Consider the following 12,499-nt stretch of genomic DNA (forward strand, 5'->3'; position numbering starts at 1 on the left):
CATATGTTATGAATATTCTCTTCTTAAGTCAAACCAGTTAAATTCAACATTTATCCACCGTTTTATTTCAAATTAATTAATAGCTGCCGTCAAAAAACAAAAATTAAAGTATAATATAAATAATCTTGTAATATAAGATATTATAGAATATGTAAAGAAAATATAATAATATTTACATTCGTAAAACAGAAACTTCCCATGTGTTTCTCTTCTCTCACCGCCGGTTACGGTTACTGTCTTTTTCTGAGTGTTGTACTTTCAAATGATTTTGGTTGTTTTAGAATTTTAATACACAGCTTGTGTTCATATGTTTTGGGTTTCAATAGTTAATACTTAATACATAGATCGGGTTCATAGTTGACTTACCCCTTTTACACGTTGATACACTGTCGAAACCATCAAATATATTACTGTTGTAATTTATTTTATTTTTTAATAACTAAAATTTTTTGGACATGGACCCGTATATTCGCTTAGATCCAAAATCACAACAGGTTAATACGGTTTTGTCCTAAGAAAAATTTGAACCGACGAATCATATATACATTTATCTTGAAATTATGTTTTCACTATTTTAGGTTAAAAAAAAGAATTTCTCATATACGTATGTAAACTGTCCCGGTCAATGGGTTACAGTAAGTGGATAATACTTGTAACACTTTGAAATTAGCAAACAAGATGAAATAAAAAGTTGTTTAGATAGTGAAGCGACTACATAGTCCATTACTTTGAGTTAAAAAGTATACTACTATAATTTAGTAAAAAGTTGATCTCTAATTACATTTTAAATAAGTTTATTTTGGTCTTCGCTGGACCAAGTTGTCATCCTCCCAATTCCTTTACCAATCATTCAAATTGATTCTTGGCCTTTTCTTGGAATCATCTATTTATTTATTTTCTTTAATTCATACACATGCATGTATATACACAGTTCTATGACTGGACATATTAAGATCATTTTTTTCTTTAACTTTTTTTAGTAAAGTATTTCGATTTTTATGGGTAGATAGGTAACTAAAAAAATCTCTCCTACTTCATCAAATCATTAGACGCGGCTTTGCTTTACAAAGTAACTTTTAACCAAATCGTCATTGCCCAAAACCATCAGGACTGATTAGGATATATGGTCAAAAAAATCGGTTACTATTTTTTAAAATTAATTTTGGAGGCTGGTTAATAATATGTTGCCCACAAAAAAAAGTAAATAAACTAAATTAAGATTTTGTAGTTGGTGGAGAAACATTTTTATCAAATTTTTCTACTTTGGCCAATTCAATTCAAAATCCTTCTAAATTAACTATATTTGATCCAAAAATCTAATTTTAATCATTATAAATTAGTCATTTGTAAAAGTTAATCCCGGAACAAAATACATACAAGACGTAATCATTTATTCATTTATTTTATTGTAGGTTTGCAAATTAGTTATTTACTCGAATCATTTATTATATAACAATCTTAAATAAATATTGTATTGATCCGCGAATATCATATTTCCAAGTAACATCATGTAATTAAGTAAAGTAATAAATAATATTTTCTTTATTTAGTTATACACGCTGGCAAATAGATCCACTAATAAAAATTAGACTTTTCAAACAAGAAACTAAATTTTTTTAAAATCTAACCTTTTCCATTTAAAAAAAAAAACCAAAATATAGGAAAATTCAAAGAAACGAGGACTCTCTTCTTCTTCTTCTTCTCCTCTTTATTTACTAGTTGTTCACTTCAGCACATGATCCTCGTCTCTCTCCCTCTCTCTCTCAATCACAAGTTTCAGTTACACAGCTGAACTAACGTATCTGATTTGATCAGATCACTGTTTTGTCTGTGTAACAAAACACAAACGATCCAGTTTTTATGGAAAATTTAATGAAACAGTGACGACTCTGTTTTTATTCTTCTCCCTCTCTTCTCTCTCTCTCTCTGTTCTTTTCTTCTTCTTCATTCATGGCTCCAAATTCAGTAGCAGTGACAATGGAGAAGCCAGACAACTTCTCTTTACTAGAGATCAACGGCTCAGATCCATCCTCATTCCCGGACAAGCGTAAATCAATCAGTCCGAAACAATTCTCATGGTTCCTCCTCCTCAAAGCTCACAGAGTCATCTCGTGTCTCTCGTGGCTCGTCGCTTCCGTCAAGAAACGTATCGCCTTTTCCGCGAAGAACGTAAACGAAGAAGAAGATCCAAAAAGCAGAGGGAAACAGATGTACAGATTCATCAAAGCTTGTCTTGTTATCTCCATAGTTGCCTTGTCCATAGAAATCGTCGCTCACTACAAGAAATGGAATCTTGATCTCATTAACCGACCGTCTTGGGAGGTTTACGGACTCGTCGAATGGTCTTACATGGCTTGGCTCTCGTTTCGATCCGATTACATCGCTCCCCTTGTCATCACTCTATCAAGATTCTGCACTGTCCTCTTCTTGATCCAGTCTCTTGATCGGTTAGTCCTCTGTCTCGGTTGCTTCTGGATCAAATTTAAAAAGATCGAACCTAAGCTCAAAGACGAATCTGTCGATTTGGAAGACCCATCCAATTTCCCAATGGTTCTTATTCAGATCCCAATGTGCAACGAACGAGAGGTAAACTACAAATACTCTGTTTTTGCCCTGTTTTGTCACTCTGTTTTGAGTTTTGTTAAGTGATTAGTCTTGCGTTGTTATTGTTAGGTGTATGAACAATCAATAGGAGCAGCTTCACAACTTGATTGGCCAAAGGATAGGATCTTAATTCAAGTTCTAGACGATTCGGATGACCCGAATTTACAGCTTTTGATCAAGGAGGAAGTATCGGTATGGGCCGAGAAAGGCGTAAACATAATTTACAGGCATAGGTTGATCAGAACTGGCTACAAAGCTGGGAATTTGAAATCAGCCATGACTTGTGACTACGTTAAAGATTACGAGTTTGTGACAATCTTTGACGCAGATTTCACACCTAATCCTGATTTCCTCAAGAGGACTGTTCCTCATTTCAAGGTAACAAAACACATTCTATCTAAAAAAAGGAAACTTTTTTCTTCAGTTTTCGTAATTTACGATGATGTTTTAGAGAAAATTCAGTGAAAAAGATTTGTTCTTTTTAACACTTTTTATTACTATTTTTTTTGGTAAGAAAACACTTTTTATTTTTATAGTTAGAAAATATTTTTTCAATTATACTCATCACCGACAGTTGTCTTTTTTTTTTTCCTTTCCTTTTTTTTATCAAGTGGGTCATGTTCTAAGTAACCGACAAATTTCTATATTTTTTTTAGGTAAATCTAAGTTTTTTTTTTTTTGGTTTTATGTTATAAAAATCCAAGTTGTTACATGTATCATGTATGAAATCAAAGTAACCGACAAATATAAAATTACTAAATCATGACTTTCTTTCGTTGATTTTTTTTCCAGCCCAACAAATTCTTCAGAGTAAATCTAATAGCGAACCTTGAATTTTTATTTTATCCTTGAATTCCCGGTTAAAAAAAAGCTAACCTTGAATTAGGTTTGATTGGGTTTTAATTGTTCCTCTGTTTTTATGTTTGCATATCTTTATTCTTTAGATGATCTTCTAGAGTTGTGCACACAGATTAAATAATCATTTAATTTTTGTTTATTTCTAAACGAAAACATCATTTATTAAACTATTTTCACAGAATTCAACAAAATTCAACCTATAAAATTTGCATAATATAAATTATTAAAACCAATAAAAACATAATTAATTTTGCATGGATCATGAGAAAATCATCTATTTTAGAAAGAAAAAAAAGCTTTAAAAATCATCTAAAAGAGAACGAATTCTACTGTGAAAATAAAAAATTTTAAATTTATTTTTAATATTTTGTACCCTACCTAAATAGCATATCTTATTTTTTCATGTGGGTTGTTGGAGTTGATATCCAAGTGATAGAGACGCCGATTTTGAATAGTGATATCTCTCAAAATTTAAATTTTTTAGATACAAAAGTATATCTTTTTATGGAAAACGTTTTTGAAATGTTCAAGATTCTGATTTTGTTTGAAAAAGCAAGATTTGATTTAGAAGAAGAGAGTTATAAAAGAGAATGTTGTGTTGTTTGTTTTGCAGGGTAATCCAGAGCTAGGACTAGTCCAAGCAAGGTGGTCATTTGTAAACAAAGACGAGAATCTCCTCACAAGGCTACAAAACATCAACTTATGTTTCCACTTTGAAGTAGAACAGCAAGTGAACGGTGTGTTTCTCAACTTCTTCGGTTTCAACGGAACCGCAGGAGTTTGGAGAATCAAGGCACTGGAAGAATCTGGCGGATGGCTTGAGAGAACGACCGTGGAAGATATGGATATCGCGGTTAGAGCGCATCTTAACGGATGGAAGTTCATTTACCTCAATGACGTTGAAGTTACTTGTGAGTTGCCTGAGTCTTATGAAGCTTACAAGAAGCAACAACACCGTTGGCATTCTGGTCCTATGCAGCTGTTCCGGTTATGCCTTCCTTCAATTATCAAATCAAAGGTAACATTTGATTCCTACAACTAGTGATTAGTAGTTTATTGCAGTCAAAACATCAAATACATATACTCAATTGTTTGTTTTTGTAACTGCAGATATCGGTTTGGAAGAAGGCGAATTTGATCTTCCTTTTCTTTCTTCTAAGGAAGCTGATTCTACCCTTTTACTCATTCACTCTCTTTTGCATCATCCTTCCATTGACTATGTTCATCCCTGAAGCCGAGCTACCCTTGTGGATCATCTGTTACGTTCCTATCTTCATTTCGCTTCTCAACATTCTCCCGTCGCCTAAATCTTTCCCTTTCTTAGTCCCTTACCTCCTTTTCGAAAACACAATGTCTATAACCAAGTTCAACGCCATGATCTCTGGGCTATTCCAGTTCGGATCGGCTTACGAGTGGGTTGTGACAAAGAAAACTGGGAGATCATCGGAATCCGACTTGCTAGCGTTTGCTGAAAAGGAAGAGAAGTTGCATAGGAGAAACTCAGAGTCCGGCTTGGAGCTTCTGAGCAAAATTAAGGAACAAGAGACCAATCTTGCAGGGCAAGAAACCGCAAAGAAGGGCCTTGGAGGGCTAATGAGGCCCAAGAACAAGAGGAAGACGAACATGGTGTTCAAGAAAGAGTTGGGGCTTGCGTTCTTGCTGCTAACCGCAGCTGCGAGGAGCTTTCTATCGGCACACGGTCTTCACTTCTACTTCTTGCTGTTTCAGGGGCTGTCTTTCTTGGTTGTAGGGTTGGATTTGATCGGAGAACAGATCAGCTAGACGCACAGTAAATCAAGACAGAGAAGAAGGAAACAAATACCGTTTATATTGGCTATTTTTTTGTTTGTTTTTTTTATTCTTTTCCCTTTATTATATGTGGGTTTTATACATAATTTTCAAGAACTTATAATGTCCAGTTTCAGATAAATGAATTGAAACGAATTGTTACATGATTTTGGCTTCACTGTTGTGAAAATCATAGCTCTTAGATGTTATTGTATCAAGAGTCGGTTGGATTCTTCTAATTTCAATATAAAAGTAGAGCCCGTCGAATTTACCAAACTCTGTTTTGATTATGTTCAACAGTATTGTAAGGTTTTGTTATACTCCTACGTTATCAATATACAAACCACTTCTTCCCTATGAAAGTTTACTTTGTATTAAAACTGTTTGTGTTTATGTTTTCCATATATTGGTTACAAATCTTGTTGGAGTTGTTGGCCGGTTACAACTTATAATATTGTCACATCTTCTGTCAAAACAGAGCTATAGAGCTCAAGTAATGAGTGTAACCGCACGATTTTGATTGTGAGTTTAGGGAATTACTGGTGAAATTTGAGTGTTAGAATTTGTTCAGTATGGGACTGGGAGGGTATTACATGCTTTTGTTTTAGCGTCTGTTTTTTACAATGCCAAGTTAAAGTGATACTTTTTTTTTTCTTTTTTGGCAATATCTTACAAATTTGGGAATTAATTTTATTAATGAGAAAACTTTATATTCTTTTGCAAAAAATTTAAAAGTTTGGTATTATTTTTAAATTTTTATTTTGTCATTTTTCCTCTTTTTTTTGCTTGCTCTGGAAGGCAAAAAACCTAGTATTGTTTGTGTAATATATTCAGCCGTTTGGCCAAGAAGACCAAGATTAGAAACATTATTGCTTGTGGTCTCAAAATCAATCTCGCACAGGATTTATAGGTCTGCTCAGTTTTTTGTTAACGCTCGCAGTTTCTCTGTTTGTTTTAGTTTTCTTTGTCCAAGTCTTTATGTTCGATTTTGTTTTTAGGTCAGTACATCAGGAACATCATGGGAATCTTGAACTGTATGGGGAAAACATCACTGTTCATATTTGGTCTTGGATTCTACACTCGTAAGTCGCTGTAAAGGATCAGGATCATTGTTTAGTTTCTGATTGTAGGCTGTTGTTTTGCTTTTCTTTTTTGGGATAGTAAGCTTGATCAATTTGTATTATTGTCTTTCCTTCAGATGCTGCTTTATTCTCTAAGTCAGATCATCAGGTAAGCACATTGATCCCAAATAACAATAGTGATCTTTAGCTTTTGTAAAGACGCGATAATGGTTGATTGAACTTCTCATGTATTTCAGACGCTTAAGAATCAGTTGGAATCCTTGAAAGAGGTAAAAAGCAATAAACGTTGTTATGATTTTGAAAGGATTCAAAGGTTTTGATTTTCTTTTTTAAATGTGTCTACTTGAATTTCTCATGTTTCAGACAGTTAAGGTTCAGATGGAGTCCTTCAAAGAGGTAAAAGCAAGAATTGCCTTATCATGTTTGATTTTGAAAAGACATCAAAATAGTTATGGTGTATATGTAATGCCTTATCATGTTTCAGCCTTCTAATGCTCAAATGGCTAAGTATAGAGAAATCGAACAAAAATTTGAGGCTAAGTATAGAGAAATGGAAAAGAAGTTGGACCATCTTGTGAAGGTAAAATCAAGTAACTGGTGTATCTAACATTTATTTGTTTGTTTGATTTTGAAAGGACAATAGATTTGGTTTGATCTATTATGTCTTCTTATGTTTCAGTTGTCTACAACTCAAATCTCTGAGTTGAAAGTAACTAAAGAGAAGTGTTGCAGTGATTTGTGGAAAGCAAGGACACAATCAGAAGAAATTATCTGACTAAATTATTAGTCCTTTGATGAGTTTTTTTAGAGTTGTTATGAATGATCAGTGAATTGATTGATTTCTTATTCTCTATCTCTATACTCTTGGGGCTCCAGTTTGTAATGCCCCAAGATGAGTATAACAGGATTTGATCATAAATGGGACAATGATATTACATGCATGTTTCTTCATCAAGTAACATCTATCATATTGTACTCAAATACAAAATATTGAGAAGAGGTACAACATTTTTTATATATGCTACCACAGTTTTTTTTATCTTTTTGTTAATGCGCAAGAGATCCTAAATTATTTTCCATACTGAATTTATTTAAATAAAAATATATTTTATTTATCAGAAATTTAATGAGTGAATGGATATCAGAAATTCATACTTAAAAGTTAAAACCTAAAAAAATGATATACTGTAATTCAGTTAACAAAAAGACATAGATCACATTCGGGCCAAATTTTTTTTGATGAGACGTCAAAACCCATTCAGAAATTTTTAGTTAATGTCATTTGACCCTAATTTTTTTTTTAATGAATATAAATTTATTTCAACCAGAGAAAAACCTTGTTTACAATATCTATATTAACAATTTTGAAATACATTTTGTGTTATGCCCTTTTAATTTTGTTTATTTAAAAAATTATTTACAACATTAACTCCTAAAATTTTTCCAAAACTAACATTACTACAGATTTTGTTTCATAAATATTTTACATTTCATTCCAACTAAATAAATAACAGCAATCAATATGGAAATATAAACTATCATATATTTATCCATACATTCTGTTGTGTTTTGAAAATATTCTATATCTGAATCCTTCGCAAACAAAGAAAACAAAAATTTGATTCCTATTTTATTTTCCAAAACCTGTGAGCTTTGATTCTTAACGAAGAAAAACTTCGATTGACATTTATTTAAATATTATAATTAACATATATAAACTTAATAAAAATTTTAATTATTACGAATATGTAAAATTAAAAAAGTTTACAATACTATATAATAGATGAGTTATAAAGAAGACATATTGGAATTAATAAAATATTATTAAATTTGTGTTAACACGGATTAATTCCTTATTTAATTATTTATCAACACTACTAATATTAGAATATTTGACATAAAATCAAATTAATTTAACTAAGATTGTGTAAAATAATTAAATCATTAGGAAAAATATGACTTAATTACAGCATATAAATTACTTATTATGTATTTAGATCCTTTATTTTTTGTTATAATAACTAAAAATCAAAATAGAATCTCAAACACTAAACAAAACAAACTAAATATAACAAACAAATTGTCATGAAGTTTATTGCGGGTTAAAAACAAAATATAAACATTTATCCACACAACAATCAAAAAATTTAGTTATGTCTCTATTTACAAAACATCAAATATTTAACAAATAGATACAAAATAAATATAAATTATAATAAAAATTATATGTCCGCGGTGTACCGCGGGTTAAAATCTAGTATGTATCATTACGTAAAACCGTAAAAGTTTTTTTAAAAGACAATTATCCAAAAAAAACTTGAATAAAAAAACCTTGAAGCAAAGCATAACTTTTGTTTGAGATTCTCTGAAAGGTTGTCAAATCTCTAGAACGAAACCAAATTTGCATCCCACCCTTGAACTTGGAGGTTTATTTGTTGTGTACGGACTACGGACTAGCCGATCAATGAGCTTAACAAGCTTCTCTGGAGGTGTCGAAGACTCGAAGTGACACCATGCCTTCAACAGTTCAGTTCATGGCAAATAGAATGAGCTGAAGCATGAAAGACATACCGAAGCATGAATCTGGTAAAGAATTTGTAAGTCGACCCGGAGATCAGCATGAGGAGATCATAATAACAACCATTAAATCGTTAAAATATTCATGACACTAGGATCGTTGAAATTCTGTTTGAAAATTGATGAACCCCAATCTCCGTGGACTTGTAGTCATCTGTGATTAATTAAATACCATCGACCATCGTATACAATTTTATCATTTTATGTAAACACTTAACACCCATTAAAACTCGACCAATATGAAAGTTGGTTTTAATGATTTATACTTTAAGATTCTTTTTTCTTTTCTTTTAAATGGGGTATGTAGTCAACGCTTTTTACAATTTTGACGGCATAGTTCAATACAATGTACACAATGCGGGTCCACTAAATCACATGCTTCACAAGAATCACAACTGTATCTACTAAATAACGTGTTTTCTTATAATCAAACTACATGCATCATGTAGGATTCTAGTATTCTACAATCAACAAATTACGTCTGCAACAGTTAAGAATGTATCTACCATCATTACATCATCATATCATCCATACATTCATAACCATGATGATTTCACGCCCTCTCATCATCACAACATCATAAATTCAAAACCATATTCGTATATCTTCATCACATCACCTATATATTAATCCATCATCATCACCACCTTATCATAATCATCAAGATTAACATCATAACCATTTTTTTAAATGTGACAGTTAATGCTGTACTAATATCTGAAGAAATAAATGTAGTAACAGAGATAATATAAATCCAAATTTCTAATTTCATATAACTAATAAAGTACCTGGGTTTTGTATAAATGATTTTAGCAACAGTATCTATAAATTATATTTTTAATATGTATATTATAGTTTCAGATAATATTCTTATATGCTTCCAATTATGACCCAAAAAAAAAAATAGAGTTAAAATAACATATGTGAAAAAGAGGAATATGTAATCACATATTTCTAAAATATTTCTTTTGTTGAGGAACTGTTGGGTCAAGACTCAGTTGTACTCCACTTTCGTTGTTGCCGTCTCTGCAAACCTAGGTTCGCATCTTGTGTTGTGTCTCTCTCTCTTTAAGGGGAAGTAAATGGCCATTGGGCCAATAAAGAAACTATTTTGAATATAGTCAAATTCATATGTTCATACAACAAAGTAAAAATAGATATTTAATTTCATATTGCAAATTTGAATATGTTATACAACGAAGAAACAAACGTGGTCGGTATAAGTTTATCAACATAATAATATCTTCAGTATTTAGCATAAACAAATCATTTCGTTATTTTCAAAGTGTATTTTTTCATTTTTATTAATACATATTTGTATAAATTAGATGGACAAAAGAAAAGACAGAAACATATTTGGATTTTCTTGACTGTCGATATCATAGGATATTTTGGACCATTCCAGTTGTATTTTGCTGTTATTTCTACTTCCATTTGGGTATTACAAACACAAAATAACAATTGTTAACCAAACCCCAAGACGCCTATTTATTATCATTCAGCACCGACATTATACAAAAATTATAGAATCACAAATACATTCTAAAAATGTTAATGCGGTGATTATTATATAGAATCATCACATAGATATTTGGATTACCATTAACACAGCCCAAACAAGGTTTCTTGAACTCAGTGCTGTTTAAGATGATTTAGGGGACCATTCCATTATCATAATTTTTTCATTGGTAAAGTAATCATATACTTTATTATTTCAACTAACGGTACAAATTGTATAATCATGCAAAATACTTTTATATAAGTATAACGTTTTTGTTTACAACACGAAGTGTCCTGAATGGTTTGAAAATCTGAAAATAAATTATCTTAATAGAGTGTTATGTACTATAACCAAAACTCATAACAGTTCTGAATTTTACTGTAAACATTAAACACGTAATGCGTGTCCTATTATTATTTATGACAACATATAGTATCACTTGATTATTGTTAGATTATGGATTATAACTAAGTGTGACCTTTCTTTTAGGTTTTGAAAGAGGTTTTCCAAAGTGTCATTATTAAGGAATATATAATTTGTATTCCTTAATAGTCATACGACATACATACATGTAAAATTAAATTTAAACCATAAAGAATAAAATAAACCCATCCATATCATATAATGCTATATTACCGAATCGCCACGTAAAAATTAAGTAATCGAATAGAATCCATGAGAGACTTTGTAGATATTGCTGCTTCACTGTCTTTTCCGCGTGGATGAGAGAGCAAATAACACATACAAAAAAAAATTAGTTTAGCTGCATGTGAACTACGTAATGTCCGTCAATTTCTCTGCTTCATTAATTTTTCTCTACACGAATAATTGAACATAACACATGCATATCATTTCATTAATGTAATTGTTTCACTACACATTAGCAATTTCTGTTTTTCGTAACTTCTTTTCCGAACCTTTTCTTATGTTATCTTTTACCTCTTTCTTTCTTCTTTTTTTTTTTTTTTTTTTTTTTTTTTTTTCTTTTGGACAAATGTTATCTTTTACCTCAATAATGTGAAACCTCCACCTTTCATTACTCATAGTCATAAGTCATAACTCATAAGTAATGACATTGACATCTACAACATGTTAGATGATCATCATCAAACTAACAAGTTATTCGCATATGATAACATACTATTTAATTATCAGGATGTTCCTATGGTGAGCTCTATCGGGTGCTCTGGCTATTGCAGATTGCCTGAGGGCTCATCGGTTAAATATTAGCCCAATTTGTAAAGTGTGTCATGTTGCAGAGGAAACTGTGTCACATGTTCTCTTTAGATGCATTTTTGCGGCTCAAGTTTGGTCTACATCGTCAGTGCCTTTGCCGGCACAGGGTTTCTCAGACTCGATTTCTGCTAATATTGAGTACGTTTTTGATATAATGACAAGGGGTGACGTACAACAAAGTTGGCGTGAGGCTATACCCTGGATATTATGGGAGATATGGAAAATACGCAATGGGACTGTGCTAGCTGGAAAAGATTTTGATCACCGGTTTGTTCTTGCTGGTGCGTTGACAGATGCTGAGGAGTGGATACGTCAAAATCGATTGCAAGAACAGGAACACCAGGGAGCGAAGCAAGGAAATCGGTTTCTGGTTCCGAAAAGATGGACTAAGCCGGCTCATGGTAAACTCAAATGTAATTTGAATGCTTCCTGGATAAACGATCACGTTTACTCGGGGGGTGCTTCGATTTTGAGGAACCACGAGGGCAACGTGTTATTCCATTATAGACATGCTTTTTTGCCAACGGTGAATCGTATCTCTGCTGAGCTGCAGTGTATTCTCTGGTGTTTGGAAAATTTACAGATCCTACACATTTGGTCTTGTGAGATTTGGTCAGACTGTGGGGCAGCCATTAAAGCATTAGAGAAACCTATGGAGTGGCCTAGGTATCGATCAGTTCTTCACAGAATCTCCGAGGTGCTACGTCATATGCAGGATGTCTCGTTTCATGTAGCTGTCCCAAAGTCCAATAGAGTGGCTCGGGAAATTTCCGGGAGTGTCACTCGAGATGGACGACTGAACTCTCTTATCTATCCCTAAGAGGTCCAGCTTGACTTCAGGAGCAGATTAGGA

General features: G+C 32.2%; 3 protein-coding genes across 3 annotated transcripts; all 3 read left to right on the forward strand.

Annotated features, from left to right (window-relative positions):
- Window positions 1-1,577: 1,577 nt before the first annotated feature.
- On the forward strand, window positions 1,578-5,414 carry LOC104710660 (xyloglucan glycosyltransferase 4). Its single transcript, XM_087466529.1, has 4 exons — window positions 1,578-2,586; window positions 2,674-2,982; window positions 4,076-4,480; window positions 4,573-5,414. The coding sequence occupies exons 1-4, from the start codon at window positions 1,951-1,953 to the stop codon at window positions 5,242-5,244; spliced, it is 2,022 nt and encodes a 673-aa protein (XP_087322655.1). The 5' UTR covers window positions 1,578-1,950; the 3' UTR covers window positions 5,245-5,414.
- An 854-nt stretch (window positions 5,415-6,268) lies between these two features.
- LOC104715075 (uncharacterized) lies at window positions 6,269-7,107 on the forward strand. Its single transcript, XM_010432527.1, has 6 exons — window positions 6,269-6,332; window positions 6,449-6,480; window positions 6,569-6,601; window positions 6,696-6,728; window positions 6,817-6,912; window positions 7,012-7,107. The coding sequence occupies exons 1-6, from the start codon at window positions 6,269-6,271 to the stop codon at window positions 7,105-7,107; spliced, it is 354 nt and encodes a 117-aa protein (XP_010430829.1).
- Window positions 7,108-11,479: 4,372 nt separating this feature from the next.
- LOC147937853 (uncharacterized) lies at window positions 11,480-12,466 on the forward strand. Its single transcript, XM_087465304.1, has 2 exons — window positions 11,480-11,501; window positions 11,610-12,466. The coding sequence occupies exons 1-2, from the start codon at window positions 11,480-11,482 to the stop codon at window positions 12,464-12,466; spliced, it is 879 nt and encodes a 292-aa protein (XP_087321430.1).
- The last annotated feature ends 33 nt before the right edge of the window (window positions 12,467-12,499 follow it).

Source organism: Camelina sativa, chromosome 9 (assembly GCF_030686135.1).
Source record: "Camelina sativa cultivar CO46 ecotype springtype chromosome 9, ASM3068613v1".
Lineage (NCBI taxonomy): Eukaryota > Viridiplantae > Streptophyta > Magnoliopsida > Brassicales > Brassicaceae > Camelina > Camelina sativa.

What these genes read in the sequence shown, in the direction of transcription:
- LOC104710660 (XM_087466529.1), top strand. Translation starts at nt 1,951, where the DNA reads ATGGCTCCAAATTCAGTAGCAGTGACAATGGAGAAGCCAGACAACTTC. An exon ending in CAATGTGCAACGAACGAGAG is followed by an intron (nt 2,587 to 2,673) that starts GTAAACTACAAA and finishes TGTTATTGTTAG; the next exon opens with GTGTATGAACAATCAATAGG. An exon ending in CTTCAATTATCAAATCAAAG is followed by an intron (nt 4,481 to 4,572) that starts GTAACATTTGAT and finishes TTGTAACTGCAG; the next exon opens with ATATCGGTTTGGAAGAAGGC.
- LOC104715075 (XM_010432527.1), top strand. Translation starts at nt 6,269, where the DNA reads ATGGGAATCTTGAACTGTATGGGGAAAACATCACTGTTCATATTTGGT. An exon ending in TCTCTAAGTCAGATCATCAG is followed by an intron (nt 6,481 to 6,568) that starts GTAAGCACATTG and finishes CATGTATTTCAG; the next exon opens with ACGCTTAAGAATCAGTTGGA. An exon ending in AGTTGGAATCCTTGAAAGAG is followed by an intron (nt 6,602 to 6,695) that starts GTAAAAAGCAAT and finishes CTCATGTTTCAG; the next exon opens with ACAGTTAAGGTTCAGATGGA.
- LOC147937853 (XM_087465304.1), top strand. Translation starts at nt 11,480, where the DNA reads ATGACATTGACATCTACAACAT. An exon ending in GACATTGACATCTACAACAT is followed by an intron (nt 11,502 to 11,609) that starts GTTAGATGATCA and finishes TGGCTATTGCAG; the next exon opens with ATTGCCTGAGGGCTCATCGG.